Source organism: Maniola jurtina, chromosome 13, assembly GCF_905333055.1.
Source record: "Maniola jurtina chromosome 13, ilManJurt1.1, whole genome shotgun sequence".
Taxonomy (NCBI): domain Eukaryota; kingdom Metazoa; phylum Arthropoda; class Insecta; order Lepidoptera; family Nymphalidae; genus Maniola; species Maniola jurtina.
The window spans coordinates 3,157,579-3,178,534 of NC_060041.1; the positions used below are offsets into that span (position 1 = coordinate 3,157,579).

At 35.5% G+C, this 20,956-nt stretch overlaps 2 protein-coding genes and 1 long non-coding RNA gene across 3 annotated transcripts in view; 1 reads left to right on the top strand and 2 right to left on the bottom strand.

Moving 5' to 3' along the window:
* The window catches only part of LOC123871083 (aldo-keto reductase AKR2E4-like), a 57,528-nt gene that overhangs the window by 36,350 nt on the left and 222 nt on the right, over positions 1-20,956 (bottom strand). Inside the window, exon 2 of the mRNA XM_045914655.1 lies at positions 12,576-12,665. Coding sequence (XP_045770611.1) covers positions 12,576-12,665 — 90 coding nt within the window. The remainder of the gene's footprint in view (positions 1-12,575; positions 12,666-20,956) is intronic.
* Positions 3,263-20,363, top strand: LOC123871096. The gene is made up of 3 exons (XR_006797213.1): positions 3,263-3,272; positions 8,715-8,718; positions 20,306-20,363. It is a non-coding gene; the product is annotated as an uncharacterized LOC123871096 (long non-coding RNA).
* Positions 14,547-20,956, bottom strand: part of LOC123871092 — a 28,623-nt gene continuing 22,213 nt past the window's right edge. Inside the window, exons 10-15 of the mRNA XM_045914668.1 lie at positions 19,812-19,860; positions 18,996-19,166; positions 18,248-18,361; positions 16,011-16,172; positions 15,138-15,341; positions 14,547-14,820 (exon numbers count right to left, since the gene is read on the bottom strand). Of these exons, the coding sequence (XP_045770624.1) occupies positions 14,575-14,820; positions 15,138-15,341; positions 16,011-16,172; positions 18,248-18,361; positions 18,996-19,166; positions 19,812-19,860 (946 nt within the window). The 3' untranslated portion in view covers positions 14,547-14,574. The remainder of the gene's footprint in view (positions 14,821-15,137; positions 15,342-16,010; positions 16,173-18,247; positions 18,362-18,995; positions 19,167-19,811; positions 19,861-20,956) is intronic.

Consider the following 20,956-nt stretch of genomic DNA (forward strand, 5'->3'; position numbering starts at 1 on the left):
TGTCAAGTGATAGTGGTGACAAATAAAAGAATTGATAAATTTTTTAAGAATCTGTTAAAAATTATAACAATATTAAGTTACATTATATTCATAGTAAATGTCAAATTAAAAAAAATTAAAGCCTGAAGGAAGCGCAAAGGTGCCGCAATTAGGTGCGACTATGTTAGCCGTTAGGGAGATACTTAATATTAGAATGTTTCCAATAGCTGGTATGCCTCCACTGTTCCTCTTACTCACAACTTATTAAGTTATATGCTGTATTTTTTGCGTTTGCTGTGTTTTTGGGATGGCTACAATATCTACTCCAAGTTTGTTCCGACGTATATGTCGAGGGCGTGAGGCGTTGTTCAGGGACACTTCAGGGATAAAATACCGCTTTACTTCAGGATGCCAAGTTAATTGCCTTTTGACTCGATAAATTTTCCGAAATCGAGATTATCACTGTTTTTCCTTAATATTTTACACAAAAAACAGATTACTTACGTTCCCCGGATAAGTGCCGTAAATATTGACTGGCATCTTGTTGCCATCATTTAGTTGTATCGTTTCTGATGTTCTGATTGACTCTACCTGCGATTAATAATGTTTTATTAAGAGAAGTTTCCCTAACGTAGTTTGGTTCTCATTAGAATGTCAACCAAGCAGACTCCCTCCGTCTGTGATGAAATTTTACGAGATGTAGTAGAGTTATAGGTTTCAAACTATATAATATTATCTATTTTGAGAAAATATTACGATCAAGACTCCTCCACGGGCAACAACAAAGCAGGTTTGCAATTAATATTTATAATATGATATTATTATTCGGAATTCGGAATATATTTCGCAATTTTTTGTGGTCACAGTATATTAAAATATGCTATACCTGGTTAAAAACGTAGTGTTGTGGAGTAAATAAAGCCGTAAAATAGCCATTCTTAGGAAGTCCTCAGAAACAGCTCCGATTTTGATGATTTAAAATTAATTTAATATTAATATTTTAATGATTTAATATTAAAAGAAACAAATACGTATTTTTCTGAAAACGATCAATAACTCAAAAACGGGCGGTCTTTGCCCATAAGTGTTTAGAGGTCATTTGTAGCATTTGACCTCTTCTACAACTTCTCAAAGAGAAGGTAGCGTTTTTCTGGACTTCGTGTATAAATATCGCACATATGGATAAAAAAATACTAAAAATTATTTCTGATTTTAAATAATGTATAAAAAACAAGAATTTAAAAAAAAATCATCAAAACCGGAGCTGTTTCGGAGGACTTCCGACGAAAATGCTTCGTTTACTCCACTATAAGCCATTACACCGATTCTGAGGAATTTACTCTTATTCGTTGAGGAGTTCTGTTCTCTATCTCCGAAGATACGCATCAGATCTTCACCAAACTAAATTGGGACCACTTTGGAAGTATTATCTACCAAGCAAAAAAACCGGCCAAGTGCGAGTCAGACCGAGGGTTCCGTAATCGGGTATTTTTTCGGACATTTTGCACGATAAATCAAATACTATTATGCTTAAAAATAAATAAATATATGTTGTAGAATTTACAAGTAAAGTTCTCTAATATGATACCCCACTTGGGGTGAAGAACTTATTTTGAAAATTGAAACACATTTTAATTTTTTTTGTAACGACACTACAAATTTATAGTTTTCAGATTTTAAAGAATTGCCTTTCATGATTCTAGGTCAACGGGAAGTACCTTATAGGTTTTCTTGACAGACGGACAGACAGACAGATAGATAGACCGACAGACAACAAAGTGAACCTATATGGGTTCCGTTTTTCCTTTTGAGGTACGGAATCCTAAAAATTATCAAAATCTGTTCTTTGGCGGAGTAGTCGCGTAACAAATATACAACCATACAAAAAAAATCATACAGTCGAATTGAGAACCTCCTCCTTTTTTTGAAGTCGGCTAAAAAGAATATTTAACTTGCCAATTGAAGTGAAAAAGGTATAAGTCATTTACCTACTTTATATTTTTTAAATTATTGTACGTTTATAAAATAAATTCAAAGTACTTACAGCACATAATATTGCAAATAAACATATTGAATTAAATAACATTTTCATAATTTATGTGACAAGTTGACAATGCTGCCGTTTTAGTAAATTAACAACGCGAATTTCGCTGTTTGAATACTACTTACTTACTTATAGCTTAAGTAAAATAATAATCTAATAAGGCCCTTGTAATAAAAATGATAATAATTAATTATAATATTATCTTGACACACATTACCTGCCTTCCTTTTTGTTACCCGACTTCGGTAAAGCCAAAAGGAAGGGTTATGATTTTAGCAGTCTATGTATGAATGTAGGTATGTATCTAGGTCTGTCGTGTCTGTCAAGAAAACCTATACCTTCCCGTTGGCCTAGAATCATGAACGTGTCAGGTAGGTAGGTCTTATAGTACAAAGTAAAGGCAATAATCCGAAAACCGTGAATTTGTGGTTACATTCATTGAGGTATACGCTAGTAATATAGTTCAATGGTTACATTACAAAAAAAAAATTTAATGTGTTGCCCAATTAATTAGAATTTTCAATTTTCAAAGTAAGAATACCAAGTGGGGTATCATATGAAAGTGTTTTACCAGTACATTTCTAAACAGATTTTCATTTATTTTTATGCATAATTGTTTTGATTTATCGTGCAAAATGGCGGAAAAATACCCGAGTACGGAACCCTCGGTGCGCGAGTCTGACTCGCATTGGGCCGGTTTCTTCACACTAATATTATAATGGCGAAAGTTTGTATGTGTGTGTGTGTGTGTGTGTATGTGTGTGTGTGTATGTGTGTGTGTGTGTGTGTGTGTGTGTGTGTGTGTGTGTGTGTGTGTGTGTGTGTGTGTGTGTGTGTGTGTGTGTGTGTGTGTGTATGTTTGTTACTCCTTCACGCAAAAACTACTGGACGGATTTGGCTGAAATTTGGAATGGAGATAGATAATATCCTGGATTAGCACATAGGCTACTTTTTATCCCGGAAAATCAAAGAGGTCCCACGGGATTTCGCAAAACCTAAATCCACGCGGGCGAAGTCGCGGGCATCGGCTAGTCTATACTAATATTATAAAGAGGAAACCTTTGTATTTTTGTATTTTTGTATGTTTGTATTGAATAGGCTCAAAAACTACTGGACCGATTTCAAAATTTCTTTTACCATTACTTAGAGGGATTCTTCCGAATCCGTATAGGTTATATTTTATCCCGGAAAATAGATAGAATTTTTCATGGTAGTGAAAATTGTGGAGTAAAGCGTCGAAAAAACTGCCGTACGTTAACGATTCTCGCGAACGCTGCCTAAATGGTTAGAGATGTATGGTTGACTTCTATAGAAAAGTTGTAGAACTCAATAATGCCTACAAAAAAGGTCCGCGATAGTATAAACCAAACATTTATATTTTAGCCATTATAACCACTTTTCCATTAGTTTTACGATAAATTATAACTTTGACTTGCACCCGTGCGAAGCCGGGGCGGGCCGCTAGTTGGAAATAAAATATAGTCTATCACAGAAATAATGTAGCGTTCTACATATATTATTGGTGAAAGAATTTTCAAAATCGGTTCAGTAGTTCCAAATATTACTTCCTACAAACTATAGATACCTACTTTATTTCTCACAAGGTAGAGAATGTATACAAGAAGTATAGATAGATAGATAAATAAATAATTCTTTATTGCTACACAAAACAAACGAAAAATAAAGTGCGCAAAGGTGAACTTATCAGTGAACGTGATCTCTTCCAGACAACGCTAAACAGATAACGTCTTAATGTAGGTAGGTATGCAAAGGTAGCCTTATTGCTTACAGAGCAGTCTCAACAGGCAACTTTTCTACAATGATGTCGTTTCAGTATTTGGGGTCACAAGGATATACTTAAGTAGGTAGGTAAATTATCTTTTTATAACAAAAACCTTCAAAGACTATAACATCAAATTCAGTAGGTAACCCAGTTAATAAATACCAGTTAAGAGGGGTCTCTCCGTCACACGCTCCATACAAACGTAGTTCCCATTTCTAGTGAATATTAAGCAACCAAACTCCATGAAATTTTGCAGACATATTCTAGAAACTAATATCTATGCCTGTGGTTTTCCAGTTTTCTGTTAAAATATTCGGTTTCAAAGTTGCGCGGTCTTAAAAATTCACATACCCCCTTTGAGCCCCTTTGAGCCCCTGTAATTTTAAAAATACATATTTTTAGAAAAATCTAAAACACCACAGGCACAGATATTTGTTTCTAGAATATGTCTGCAAAATTTCATGGACTTTGGTTGCTTAGTATTCAAATTAAACTGGAACTACGATTGTATGGAGTAAGTGACAGAGAGAGCCCTGTTAATAACTTCTTAGTAGGTACTTAAGTTAAGGTTGTCTGGAAGAGACGCTATTTAGCGATAAGACCGTATTTTTGTACCTACATATTTTTAAGTTTTCTTTTTTGTAAACTGTCATTTGCGTTTTGTTGTGCAATAAAGTATATACATACATACATACATACATACATACTTAGCAATTATTTAAAAAAAAACGCATACTTAATAAATGGGTAATATTTTTATTGCGAGTTGGGTTATTATATGATTGGTCGTTTACCGACTTTCTAATAGTGGAAACTCTTTCGAACCCCGTTAACTCGAAATCCTCTCTAAGACAAGGTAAATAATAATAAATTATTTTCTTCCGTTGAAGTCCAAAAAAATCTATAACTCGCAATATTTGGACCCTATTAATTGAACTGAATATGATTTTCCTTTTTTTTTTTATTCACTATAGTTAAGCGCTTGACCACAATCACACCTGATGGAAAGTGATGGGACGCGTTTACCTAGAAGGTGCCTATTTACTCTTGTTTTAAAGATACCCGGATTGTAATTGGTAGGAAACACTGACCGCGGAAGAGTATTCCAAACCTTAGCCATGCGTATGAGGAATGAAGTCGCAAAACGTTTCGTGCGTGTAGATGGAATGTCGACGACATAAGGATGGAAACTCGCCCGACGTCTGGCGGTTCGGTGGTAAAATGGTGAAGGAGGGACAAGATCGAAAAGTTCCTGTGCACACTCTCCGAAATATATCCTATAAAACACCGATAAGCCGGCGACCTTACGGCGGTGATCGAGACTTTGAAGTTTCGCCAACAAAGGAGAGTCTTCGCCTATAAGTCTCCTAGCTCGACGGTCAACGGCCTGTGATTTATATGAATAGTAAGTACCTACAATAGGGTCTTGGACCGTAGTAATGAAATGACGTGATGTTTCATATAGCGGTATAGTCCAGTCATTACGTACATTCAAAAAAGAAAATGAATTTGCGCTTCTAATTTTTTAATATGTTGTAGGGGATACCTAGAAAAGCTTAACTTGAGATTGTCGACCAAGCTTTCCTAGGAGCTTTCGCCGCCATCTTGGAAAACGCTTAAAATTTGTTTTTCGGCAATAACTCGGCTATCCGATGAGATTCGAAAATTTTTGTAAGACACTTTTTGTAGCTTTCTTTGTGCTCTACAATAACGCTTGAATCATTTTTAGCGTATCATGCATCGTTATCGAGATATCGATCGATAAAGTCAAAAATTTAGGACACAATTTTTGTTTTTTCCTTTGGGTCTTAATAAATATGAAAAATTGTGGAATTCAAACTTGTAGAGCATATTCAGACCTACAATTTCCTTCTTGGATTTTTTTATGTTGGACAAAAATTACGATCTCCAGCGCGCCGCAAAGTCGGTGAATCATCTATATCATAATCTTCAATAACCATTGCCAAGAAATAATTTAGTTCAGAACGGTTTTTGTGTCCTACGGAAGTTTTTCGTCTTAATAACTATTGATAACATTTTTTACACCACTATTTTGACGGGAATTTCATAGAATAGAAAAGGATTAACCAAGGAGTACATATCTATGCCAAGGAGTAACATGGGCTACTTTTTTTCGGGCTTCTACGGATAGACTACTTTTTAACCGACTTCCAAAAAAGGTGGAGGTTCTCCACCTTTAACTTTAATTTTGAAGTAACGTACATAAAAAAAAAAAATTCCGACGTATTCGTTGGAATCTTTTTTTTTTATGTATGTTCCCCGATTATTCAAAGACCCCTGGACCGATTTGGATTTTTTTTGTTTGAAAGAGTATAACTGTGCAGGTAGTCCCATATAAATTTGGTGAAGATCTGATGAATATCTTCGGAGATGGAGAACAGAACTCCTCAATGGATAAGAGCAAATTGCTCGCGATCACTGTAATAGCTTAGTAAACAGTAGGGTTTTAATTGGGCATAGCAAATTATAGTACAGTGGGGCCACTAAAAATTGTGAAATAAAAAATTTCAAAAGAAAAATAAAACCGAGTTCACATTACACGTGTAACTAAACAAAATTTATTTTTTACTTTTTAGTGTTTGTGGTTTTTGAAGTCGGTTTTATTTTTCTTTAGCCGCATCATCTACTTGTAAATATAATTAAAATAATAGATTATACGGCTCAATTCATTAATTATCACCATTTTAATTATTTTATTGAAAGAACACAAAAGAACATAATTCAAACCTTAGCTTCTAGCACAAATTCAGTGTAATTATACATATAAGTAATATACGAGTACATATACGTATATATAATATGCATATAATAATATAGACCTAGCCTTATTCCTTGTTTTTTTACATCGATGTTTTTTTATAATAATTATTATGGTCGGCTCTTCTTGCCATATTTCTTGAATATGCTCGCCCTAGTAACTAACATACTTTTAAAATTTTAACTACCTAGCAGCAATATGTCCAAGATTCAAGATTCCAGATTCTTTATTCGCAGAAACATTTTTTACGATGAGATGTTATTACAAGTTGTCCAGTAGAAATGTTTCACCTTACATAATCAGGCATGCAAAGTACAATTCATTATTCTTTAATAAGTATTTAAAAATTCATCAATTATTTAGAAGCACTTTTCCATTAGCAACCGTTTAAGCATTTAAAGGGTTTGTGTTTCACGATATAACGAAAATCTACACGTCTTAGTAATATATTATCTAGAATCTAGATTGCAGAGGCCGGAACTACAAAGCATTGTAATACTGTTTCAAATTGTTTTGCCGGACATATCTCTTCAAATACATCCATCCTTCAAGCATTTCTTGTTCCAGTCCATCATAATCAATCAAGTGGACCTTAATATTCTTGTCAAACTTATTAATGATGAGAATTTCTTCTGGACACAAAGTAAAATTGAAGATGTCTATATTCGATTGAATGTGTTCATCGTCTAACGATGCTGCGATCGGTATTATGTGACGGTCAACCTGAAAATATAAATAAAAAATAATTATCTCTGAGTTATAACCGTAACTAAGCCGTAACTAAGATTTACCAATTTAGTGAGGGCAGGTAAAAGTCCGAAATAACGTAAGTACCTATATCATAGAACCATTATTAGACAAACTTTTATTATGGTAAGACTTACTACTTAGGTACTATAGTAACTTTAAGTTACTATGGTATGGTAAGACGTGGTAAATCTTACTATCTAATTAATTCTCGTAGTTCGGGTTTTTATAGTTCTTTTTACCCAGCATATACATTAGCGAATTTTTCACAATATTTCTGGATATTCTGAATATGCTTCTGAAGACTGCATCGATCAGAAATTATAGATAGAGTAGGTAATATATTACAGCGACAAAAAGAAAAATTTCATATTCCCATCGAGTTAAAGTTTTAAAATAGATTTTGCAATTCCGTTGCAAAAATTTTTGTTTTTTTTTTCTCAATATTTATATCATTAATTTTTGAGTTTACTTGAATTTCTAATTCATATTAGATTTTATGTCAATATTCTACACCAAATATCCAGATTTCACGTCCGTAACTCATACCATCTATGAGATTCGTAATAATATAGGTACGAAAAGACTTACAGTAGATTTGAGAGCTTAAACCCCTCTAAATTCACACAGATGAAAACCTGAAAATACTCATAATTACATAATATTGTATATATTTACCAAATACCCCAGGACAATCTGAAAGACGTCTACACAGTATTTCTCGGCCATCCCCACCAATATGGGATTGTCAAAAGTGGGTGGTATTGATAAATCATTGTATGGTCTTGACACGAGGAAACCAAAAGGTGAGTATCCAGTTACAATGATGCTTTTACTTTGACAGTAAGCCACTAACTCCAGATTTGTGAAGGTAGGATTAGTCTTAAAAGGAAAATTTACCATTACGATACGTGAAAAGTATACCTAGCGTGCTCCCCAGCGCTTTTCATACAAACGTAGTTTAATTTGAATGATATTCAAATTAAATTACCTTTGTATGAAAGCTAAAGAAATGAAATTTTATAGACGCGTTTTAATACAAGTATTAAATATAGCCTATGCTTTGCCAGATTTCCGTACAAATACGTAGTTTAAAAGATCCGGCTCAAAGACTTGAATGTAAACCATCTCTTCACCCATATCCGAAAATGGTCAAGTTAGTAGGTAACATTCTGGACATGATGAAGTCTTAAAGAGTCATAGATTGGACCATATTATATTGCACCCCTATATTAGCATTACCTGCCTTTTCAACTCAAAAAATACCTTTTTCAAAAACTGAGAAAAACTGTTTTTTTTACTCTACAGATGATACTACTTACAGAAGAAAAATAATTACACTAGCGGCACGCTATGATGGCCGGTTTGACACATTACAATAGTGATGTGGAATGTCAATTTATTCTCGAACAAAAAACAATTAAGTTTTGTTTTTGTACCTGATTAAATAGGTTTAATAAAACAAAAATGTATATGTTTATTTAATTTATTTGAACGAACTGAATATTTGAACGAAAATGAATATACATACTTTATATGCACACAAGAAACATATGAATACAAAAGATACCAAAAAAGGTGCCACAAAAGGCCATAATTAATCAGATTCGTCCATACTACTATTTTCACTGTCGTCACTGCTATCATCACATACATTAATAATTATATGTTCGTTTTCTATAATATTATCTATTTTCACATCTCTTTCATAATCTTCCCTTATTAATTTAACAGTTCTATTCACAACCTTTTCCCAGTCTCCTTTAGTCACATGTTCACAAGCTTCTTCTAATAATTTTAGCATTTTTTTTGTGGTAAATGGGGGTTCTGTATTGTGTCTTGCAGCATATCCCTTAATTTGAGCCCACACCAACTCAATCGCATTATACTCACAATGGTAAGGCGGTAACCGTATAACTCTGTGCCCATGTTCTAATGCTATTTCGTCAATGACGTATCGAACTCACGTGTCTGACTATTTAGAACAGTTCTCTGCGTACGTTCGGTCATATCGACGAAATCCACAACAAAGGGCTTGAACAGAGTCCAAATTAACGAGCAAGGGTCAACAGTAATGCAGTATCAATATTTGAAATCCAAAGCCAGGTCAAAACTATATCACAATCGCATTGCACTGACAGTTTATACTTTTCGAAGCAACGTCAATTCGAAACTGCTTTGTTTTGCATTGAGCATTGACGCGAGTTTGCCGGAGGTAGTAGTTGTGCTAGCCAGCGATCCTATGTGACGATCGTATTAGATTCCATTTTTAAAAATTTATTGATATTTTTTTGCGATTTCAGAGGTTTGTCCACATAGTGAAAATTGTTCATATTCACAAGTACATTCACCCCTTAAATGGTGCAAACTGATTTTTCTACACTTGTATACATTTAAGAAATCAATTTAATAAATAAATTTTGAGTCCTAAACCTAAAACTACATTCGATAAAATTTATGAATCTCTGCACATCACTATCGTCAATAAAGTAATACAATTATTTCCTTCAAAGTCGTTATCAATTAATACGGAACTTCATGAGCGGACAAACGTCAAACCGGCCATCATAGCGTGCCGCTAGTTTAAGTACTTTTTGTTAGGATAGTTATTACAGTTTTATAATTTCCTGTACCAGATACAAGTTAGGGATCAGAAAATATGGTTATCTCAGAAGGCAAGGTTTTTGAGTTGAAACAGTTTCGATCTAGTGCAATATTACTTAATATCTAGTTTTTTAATTCCAACTTTGTACATCTTTGCACAGCGCAACCCTTGTATACCCGCAATTAGTAAATAAATAAATCTTTATTAACTGACCAAATCGGTTGTATATCTCTATACAAGTGTAAATTAATTTATAACACCTCCAACAAGTGAAGGTTACAGTAACTAGAAAAGAGCTGATAACTTTTAAACGGCTGAACCCATTTTCTTGGATTATAGCCAGAAATACTTTCGATCAAGCCACCTTTCAAACAAAAAAAAAAATTTAAATCGGTTCATTCGTTTAGACGCTACGAAGCCACCGACAGGTACACAGATAACAGATACACACGTCAAACTTATAACACCCCTCTTTCAGGGTCGGGGGTTAAAATTTTTACCTATCTTAATAGTGTATCTTACCTCAATCTGGTTAACGGCAGGTATGGTTTTTGAATTGACTAGAATCCTGTTAATTTCAGTGGCGTTGAGGTTCGAAACACCAATAGATCTCGTCAAACCCATCCACTTAGCATCTTCAAGGCCTTTCCAAATCTCCAAGTAATCGCGATTCTTTATGTTTAGCTAAATTTCGAAACACAAAATATCTAATCATTCTTTATTCATTCGGAGTGAGAAATGCCTATACGCGCTGAATATGCCGTGTTTTGGAAATACCTACAAGTAGGTAGGTACTATTTATAAAAAATATGTGTTTGGTTAAGTTTTATAAATCTATATTTGGTACCACAAACTAAGTTAACCTATTTGTAACAGCTTATTACTGATTTCTAAAAATTATGCTAGTCAGTAACCAACAATGTTTTATTTTTTTTTAAGCTTTGTTCTTATCATAAACTGGGCCTTTTTCAATCCTAATTATTTCAGATTCGCTCTGCAATCTTTGAAATATGTAAGTTATACCTACTTAACTTTTTTTTAATTAATATGTATTGCTTTACCCTCGAAGATGCAATTTTATATGCCTATCTACTTAAGTATGTACCTACTTAGTATGATGGCCTGTAAGCCACTGAGTAGGTAATGTACATTATATATCTGTAAGTTTTATTTATTAAAAACAAGCTGTTGCCCGCGACTTTGTCCGTTTCCCGCGGGAACTGTCTTTTAGCACGGAACCCAGCTTTTAGGTCTCAATTCAAGAATGATCGGTATTTAAAGACGTATACCTACCACATTACGCGGCGTATGAATAAGGCATAGGTCCAAATAGTCTATCTGTAGTCTTTTCAAACTATCTTGTATAGCGGGCACAACCTGTTCACGGTTGCCAACTTTGAATGGTAGCTGGAATAATAAATAGTGATAAAAACCGGCCAAGCGCGAGTCAAACTCGCGCACCGAGTGCTCCGTACTTGGGTATTTTTCCGACATTTTGCACGATAATTCAAAATCTATTATGCATAAAAATAAATAGAAATCTGTTTTAGAATATACAGGTAAAGCCCTTTCATATGATACCCCACTTGGTTTACTTCACTTACTTTAAAAATTGAAACATATTTTAATTTTTTTTAAATGATGTGACCACAAATTCGCGGTTTTCAGATTTATTCCTGTACTTGTGCTATAAGACCTACCTACCTGCCAAACATGATTCTAGGTCAACGGTAAGTACCCTATAGGTTTTATTGACAGACACGACAGACGGACATTCGGACAGACAGACAGACAACAAAGTGATCCTATAAGGGTTCCGTTTTCCTTTTGAGGTACGGAACCCTAAACATGAGCTCGGTGGCTATCATTCATTGTTAGAAACTGAATTAGTGACCCCCGCCGCGCCGGTGAGCCTGTTGAAAGAGGATAGGACTCCGTAACACACTTTTACTAGGCTGTTTAGAAGAATTGTTCCTCTTAATAGGTATCTTGGCATACATCTTGCCAAGTGACTGGCCACACAGGTTATGCAAGTACACCAATGCTGCCAACTCTTGCAAAGGTATTACGATCTTGTCAGCCATTCTGTTACGCAGATTACTTATAATGATATTTTTCAAAGATACTCCACGTTTCACCTTTGTAGTTATAAACATGTCTGTCCGTTTCACGATGCCTCGTTTTGTTACGTTCTTCATGGCCTCACCAATCAAGTCCTCGCTTCCGTAAAGAGCTGCGGTGTCTATGTGCCTATATCCTGCTTCAATTGCCCAAATGACTGCTTGGGGCATGTATTTTCGGTCATTTAACTGAAAATTTGATGAAATTTCCTTTCAAATACCGGTTTTTTTTAACAAATTTGTGAATCATATTTAGATGGAAACTTAGTTATTACTTACTTATAACTTTACTTTACTTATATATTTATGACCCGACAATATAAAATACCTATAAGCAAGGGTGAGTTTAGTAAATAAACATTTTGTATGTTTGTTTATAAAGTAGGTAGGTACATCTTATAAGTAAGACGGCTCGGTTTCGACTTCCGATGCGTGAACTGATAAATTCAAGACCTCTTCCGCGAGCTTCTTGGCTTTGCGCTATACATCTTCATATACTTAATTATATGTATACTTACGTCCGGCATATAGGTACCAAAGGCAGTAGATGGCATCCAGTTGCCATCGTTCATCAGTCTCCTTTCACTTGTATCACCGATTGACTCTACCTGCGACTTATATAATATGTTTTATAATTAAAGAAAATTGCGAAATAGTGCTAGCAGTCCCACTCGGCATATTCCCATCAAATTAATATGAACTCTCAGATTCTGTGATCTGAGCCCGAATCCAAAAGCTTAAAGTCTGTCTCGTTTATAAAAAATAAATAAAGAAGAAATGACTATTTTAAAATATTATAATATTTTATTGTATGAAAAACAAATTAATTAATTCAAATAGATAGGTAGGTATACTTACAGCACATATTGCAAAAACTGTATAAATTGAAATAAATAACATTTTTGTTACTGACATGTAGACAAAGACTGTTTTAGTAAATTAATAAAGTGAAATTCTCTGTTTTAAAGACTTCCTGAACAACCATTAAACTAATCTAAAGTATGTACCTTAATAGGCCTTTACAATTTCAATATGATAAAATACACTCTTGACACCAATTACCTATATACCTACGTATTTTTTTAAGCCTTTATAATTACTTTAGCACACAAATTAATCGGAAATATTAAATACAAACATAGACATAGTGTAAATTTTATTTATTTTATAGATAATATATACAAGGGTACCTATTATAAAACTCTAGATAGGCAAAGCTTATACATTCGTATTTCAACGATTTCAACAAGATAAAGTTGAAAACTAAAACCCGACTGCGATCGTCTTAATAAACGCTGAAATATTATAGTAAAATTGTTTTTCTGTCGCTTGATATATTTTAATGTTGTAGTACATTTATATTTATGAACTCAGAATTTTCTCCTCTTTCATTTGAAACCCTACTCTATATTATAACAGCAAAAATAAAATTTGGCGACCCCCAATTTTTTCATGTAATATCCGTTAGGTCAATTTTTTTCGTATAAAATGTAACCTATGTCACCCGGATCTTTACGACGTATCGATTGACATCTCATTCATCAAAATCGGCCCAGTAGTTTAGGCGCTACGGTGGAACACACAGAATCTGGATACAAACATAGGTACACACATACATACATAGTCTGCTAAAATCATAACCCTTCCTTTTGGCTTTGCAGTGGCAGTCGGGTAAAAAGTGAAGACAAATTCGTACACTTGTGTGTGTGACAAACATGCGCGTAGCGGCATAGACTACGTATAGATACTGACACGTCTATACACATCACAAACTATATTATACTAGCAACACGCGCTGTTCGAAGACTTTGGTCTTCAAGCGCTGAGGAATTTTTTATGAGAAACATCTAGAAGCTTCCTGAACTCTGCCCAGCCGAGTTGGATTCGGCGGCTATAAATCTCTTTCTCGAAATCTAGGTAGACAAATTACATCAAACGAGTGGCGTGTAGAAGTCCCTACAAGAGACCTAAGGGTTTATGTGGCAGCGCTGGACGTCTATCGGTTGATAATGAGATGATGATGATGGTGCAACGTAAAAAGGTTTGCATTTCATATTATTAAGACTAGCTGTGCCCGCGACTTCGTTCGCGTGGAATGGCTCTCAGCGCGCTTTATACTATAGCCACGGACACTCAGGCGCAAGGCGTGTAGTACGTACTCTGTACGTTAAAAATGTTCGCCGTGATTCTTTAAATTGACATAACTTTTTTTATTTATGAACCGATTGACATGAAATAAACATTAAATGTTAAGTGAAGCTTATTACAATATATTAATGAAAACCGTATCTAAATCGAATAAGCCGTTTCTGATATTAGCGTGCACAAACACACAGACAAACAGACAAACAGACAAAAAAAAATTAATTACACTTTCGGGTTCGGCATCGATATAATAACAACCCCTGCTACTTTTTTTATATATTTCCATTATACAGACACCACTTTTCTACAATTTTATTATATGTATGTATAGATAAAGAATATTATGTAGATTGTAGATACTGGAATCCGGAACTACAAAAAAAGTTTTTCAAACTGTTTCAAATTGTGTTCTCTGACGTAATCCTTGATATATTCATATCCATCGGTCATCGCTTTGTCCAGTCCATCATAATCAATAACGTAAACCTTGAAATTCCTGTTATATTCATTTATCAAGAGAATGTCTTCTGGTCTTATAGTAAAATTAAAAATGTCTATATTCGATTCAATATGATCCTTGTCTAAGGAGGCAACGATTGGCATCACGTTGCGGTCAACCTGAAAATATAAATAATAACATAATATTATAGGCAAAGGCATATTATATTTTTATTACATATCTTTATTTTAGTTTACATTACCCGTAAGTTTTATGAACGTAATAAGTATAGGGGATTTATATTCTTAAAAAATCTATTGGGAAACTCTTTAATTTTTTGGGATAAAAAGTAGCTTATGTCACTCTCCAGGTCTTTAACTACATCCATGCAAATAAAAAAACCGGCCAAGTGCGAGTCAGACTCGCGCACCAAAGATTCCGTACTCGCTTATTGTTTCCGACATTACAATATTTAAATAAAATTATAAATAATTACCAAATACCGCAGAACAATCTGATTAACTGCTACACCGTATTTCTTGGCCATCCTCACCAATATCGGATCGTCAAAAGTGGGCGGTATTGATTGAACATTGAATGATCTTGGCACGAGGAAGCCAAGAGGTGCGTATCCAGATACAGTGATGCCTTTACTTTGACAGTAAGCCACTAATTCCAGATTTGTGAAGGTAGGATTTATCTGAAAATGGGGATTGTCAACAGTAAATTACGATAGGTGACATATTAGGTAACTAGGTAGTCCATTTTTGCACGGCGTGAATTAGCGCTCGAGCGAAGCGAGCGTGATACCTTTATTGACTATTTGGAGAATTTACACCATCATAGGAGAAGAATAGCTCATAATATTGTGACCTAAACCCGTCATCTTCTCGGGTGCCTGAAACGTAACGTAATTTTGCTAATGGTGATGTGTTTGTTGGACCAATCACATTGTTAAGAGAGGAATTCATTAAATTAAAACATGTCAGTAACGTGATAATTATCGCCAAACACATCCCCGCTCCGCTCCGCTTCAGGACACACAGATCAATGATTTTTTTAGTGAAAAAATACATGAACTAATACACAGATTGAATTCAGAATAGAAAGAAACATTCTGTACCAATTGGCAATATTTTTGTATCCTGTATTCGACATAGGTACCCATACAACTCCTTCCCCGTCACACTTCCCTTCCCTTCACCTCTACCACGGTAATATTATCTGTATGTACTACATTTCGGGTCATCGCCCATCGGCTTTGCTTTCAATCGGCCAAAAGATAGGTATGGGTATACCTGCAATATACGTATTGGTTATACATATTATTATTTATAAAATATTGATCTTAGTAATTCATTTTTCTTACCTCAATCTGGCTAACAGCTGGTGGGGTTTTAGAATTAAGTAGGATCTTATTAATTTCTGTGCTGTTGAAATTCGAAACACCAATAGATCTCGTCAAACCCATCCGCTTAGCATCTTCAAGACCTTTCCAAATCTCCAAGTAATCATAATTCGTCACATTTAGCTACAATATTGAGTAAATTTCGTAAAACAAATTAGTTGTGTAGGAAATCTAATCCTTCATTTGAGTATAAACGGCAAGTTTGTGTCAAACTAAATCAATAAGACTTTCGTACTTTGGAAAGAAACGTGCCTATAAATATATACTTACATAGTTATCTGCGGTTAAATTAATCTACCGCCTTAAAAAAAACTACATAATATTATGTTTGGTAGGTCTCATCATGTAAATAAGCTTATTTTAAAGGCATACTGCTGATCTGATTTCTAACAACGAAGTATCTAACTTAAGTAGTACAGTAACTGAGTGCTAATTAGAAGCAATATTTATATTTTTATTATATTTACCTCTATCAACTCAGATTTTTACTTTGTAAACTTCGGAGTGAGGGCGAACCTTAAAACTACACTCGGCGTCACAAAAATCGCACCTGTCTGAAAATAAGGATTTAACCGATAATATCCCCAAGCCAGTACATCTAAGCCAAACAATATTGATATCAATGCAAAGGACGTTTAACAACCTTTTCTCAAACAATAGTTACATTTCAAAAACAATATAAACCTTCTGAATACGGTACGTTAAAGAAAATGTTGCGAAAATTCTCATTATAGGGACCACGACTTGTAGGACCTTCCTGGGCTATAAAAGGGCCAGTATAAGTAAAAAAAGGGTCATTCGCCATCCAGACGTTGAAGAGAACACACGTGAACACTAACCGCAAGAAAACTATCCCTCAAGATGGACACTACTGCTGAAGAAGCTGCTCAAGTGGTTGCACTACTCTGATCAGGTATGCGATGTGGCACGGCAACTTAATTTGATTCGTTTTGCCGTGCGGCGCGTATTCCGACGGTTTCAAGAGACTGGAGGCTACATCCGGAGGCATGGATCAGGACGACGACGCTGCACATCTGAAAGAGACGACCGCTTTATTGTGACGTCTTCTTTGCGCAATCGATTCCTTAATGCCGTTGAGCTGCAACAGCAGCTCCGAGAAGTTCGCAGAACTACAATGAGCACGTCTACGATTAGAAGAAGGTTGCGAGAGAAGAAAATTGCGGCCCGCGTGCCTGCTAGGGCTCCGAAATTAACCGCACAGCATCGCAGGGAAAGGTTGCAATTCGCCCGTGAGCATATCAACTGGACCCTCGATCAATGGAGGGCTGTACTCTTCTCAGATGAGACAAGAGTATCTTTATTTTGTAATGACGGGCGAAAGAGAATGTACAGAAGACGAGGCGAACGATTTGCTCAGGCTTGCATAGAAGAAACCGTAGAATATGGAGGGGGATCGTGCGTGTTCTGGGGTGGCATGTCAATTGACGGAAAAACCGAACTTGTGTGTGTTTCCTGGACTGGAGGAGCTCGTGGACAAGGATCGCTGACTGCTCATCGGTACATAACGGAGGTTCTGGACGAGCATGTGGTCCCATATGCGGGTTTTATTGGCGATGGGTTCACCTTAATGCATGATAACGCTCGTTGCCACACCGCATTGATTGTACGCGATTACCTACAAGAGGTTGCGATTCCAGTTATGCAGTGGCCGCCCAGAAGTCCAGATCTTAATCCGATAGAGCACCTCTGGGACGAGTTAAAACGTCGAGTACGGTCACGTGATCCTGCCCCAACGACCCTCCAAGACCTTCGAGATGCTGTCATAGCGGAATGAGCTAGAATTCCTCAAGAATTCGTCGTGCGGCTCATTCGATCCATGAAAGATCGAATGGAAGCTGTAATTAGGGCAAGAGGGGGTAACACTAAGTTTTGAGTTTAATTTAATAAAGGTTTTTTTTATTTTTTCTGTGTAACTTATTGTCTGTTTCTGTTTGTCATTTTTTCCTTAATAAAAGTTCTTTTAATTTTTCACAATCAACTTGTTTTTTTAAACACTGATACAAGTTTTTTTATGGTCAATATTTACCAACCTTTATAAACCTTTTGAATAAATATCATTACAATACCATTACCCTGATAAACCGGGCCTAAAACTGATTTGAATCTATTTTTTCAATAGGTGCGATTTTTGTGACGCCGAGTGTATTTATTTCAGAGTTCAAAATCAATATACCTACCACATTACGCGGTATATGAATAAGGTATAGGTCCACATAATCTGTCTTTAGTCTTTTTAAACTATCTCGAATAGCTGGTATGACCTGCCCACGGGTGCCAAATTTGAATGATAGCTGAAAAAGCAGAATATTAAATTTATTCTCAAAATAAGTAGTTACCAAATTTTTATCTAAGTACATGAAGCTTTCTCAAGACCATAATTATAGTTGTAGTCCCAACGAGCAGTTGGTAGACACAATATTATATTTGAATCATTACAAACGTGCGAACTGAGTCATAAAATATTATTGATATCGGACCGAGAGGTTACAGGCCTTATGGAACTGGAACCTGAGGGTCTGGTGTTGTGTGTAACAGCAAAAAAAGGATATTATAGTCGATAACAGCTTATAGAGAGATCCATCCTTTTATCGATAACACTTCTGCAGTATTCTCACAACATTATGATCGTAATGATTTATGACTCAGTTCACACGTTTCTAATGGCTCAATCTCAATAATTCTCTCGATCGCGCTAAGTTTGCACCTCGCTGGAATGCGTCGCCTCTCCCACTTCCCCGCTCACCTCCCCGCGGTCGTCTCGTCGCGTCAGTACGCTTCGCATACCGTACCTAAACGTCAGTGTGACGTAATCAACGCGAGGTGCAAACTCAGCTTGACCGAGTGTACATGTATTTGACTTATCAGGGGCGATTTTTTTTGGATCTTTGAAAAATTTATCCAAATAGATATTTTTTTTTTATGTACCTTCGAAGTGATAAACAGTTCTGACCGTTTCACGATACCCTGTTTTATGAGGTCATAGATGGCCTCACCGATCTTGTCCTCACTTGTATAAAGAGCTGCGGTGTCTATGTGCCTATATCCTGCTTCAATTGCCCATGTGACTGCTTGGCGCATGTATGGCCGGTCATCAAGCTGTAACATTTATCAGAATCTCCATTTATGTACCGGATTTATTTCTACAAAATATCACGATCAACCCATCGCCTCGGAATGATTAGGGTTTTGTCCGGCCGTGCCGGCCTAATGCGTATTAGCAGACTAATTCAAGCACATTCAATTCAAATCAATCATCATCTAGTAAAAAAATAAAATGCTATGGTCTGCATTTTCATACAAAAGTTTTTGATTATAAAATACGTATAATACTTATTACATGTATAGAAAAGTACCCTGTTCAGAATTACTAAGAACTGAAGAAGGTAACAGTCATTATAAACTAGATGATGCCCGCGACTTCGTCCGCGTGGATTTTGGTTTTTGAAAATCGCGTAGGAACTCTTTGATTTTCCGGCATAAAAAGTTACCGAAGTCAAATTCCGGGGCATAATTTCTGTACCAAACAAATAAATCGGTTAAACGGATAGACTCATAAGAATAGGAACTCTTTGATTGCCCGGGATAAAAGAAGCCTACGTCCGTCCCCGGGATGTGAGCTAACTCTGTACCAAACACTAAAATCGGTGCGCTTGAGCCGTGAAAACGTAGCAGACAGACGGACAGAAACACTTTCGCATTCATAACATTAGTATCATCATAGTATGGATTACTTACATCTACCATATAAGTACCGAAGGCTGTGCGTGGCATCAGGTGGCCATCGTTCATCCGTATCTTTTCAGTTGTGTCACCGATTGACTCGACCTGCGACTAATTACATAATATTATTACCTTTTTAACAACCGACCCAAAAAGAGGGGTGTTATAAGTTTGACGTGTGTATCTGTGTACCTGTCTGTGGCATCGTAGCACCTAGAAACTAATGAACCGATTTTAGTTTAGTTTTTTTTTTTTAATTGAAAGGTGGCTTGATCGAGTGTTCTTAGCCATAATCCAGGAAAGTCGGTTCAGCCGTTTGAAAGATATCAGCTCTTTTCTAGTTATTATTGTAACCTTCACTTGTCGGGGGTGTTATAAATTTTTAATTTACACTTGTAAAAGAAAATCGTCTCCTACTTTCGTCAAAGCTGAACCGATTGCGATAATTATTTTATTATTTAAGTACTTATTGATAATTCAGTAAATCTAATCTAAATAATGTCTAAAAGGAAAAGTGTCTGACTGACTGGTCTATCAACGCACAGCTCAAACTGTTCCTGGACGAATCGGGCTATCGGTATGGAGATAGTTTTTATTAACCCTCGACCCAAAAATAAGGGTGTTATAAGTTTGACGTGTGTATCTGTGTATCTATCTGTGGCATCGTAGCTCCTAAACGAATGAACCGATTTTAATTTTAATTTTTTTTTTTGTTTGAAAGGTGGCTTGATCGAGAGTGTTCTTAGCTATAATCGACGAAAATCGGTTCAGCCGTTTGAAAGTTATCAGCTCTTTTCTAGTTTTCTTATAGAGGCTTTTGTGTCGGGGGTTTTTTAAATTTCGAGTTATGACGTAAACATATGTTATGAAAGCATTTGTGGAAACTATTCCCAATGGGGTAAAATAGTGTAGTCCACGCGTAGACGACGAGGATATAAGCTAGTATAGTAAAATTAGTTATTTTAAGAAGAGGTCACTTTTTAAATATGATATACTAAACATAATTAATTCAAGTAGGTACCTATTTACAGCACATATTGCAAATAAAATAACATTTTATCTTAAATTGATAATACGACGTTATACTAAATAATTAATAATGGGAAATCCGCTGTTTAAAGGAAGTACCTACTTCCTAAATACCTCCAAATCAAAATCAAAAATCA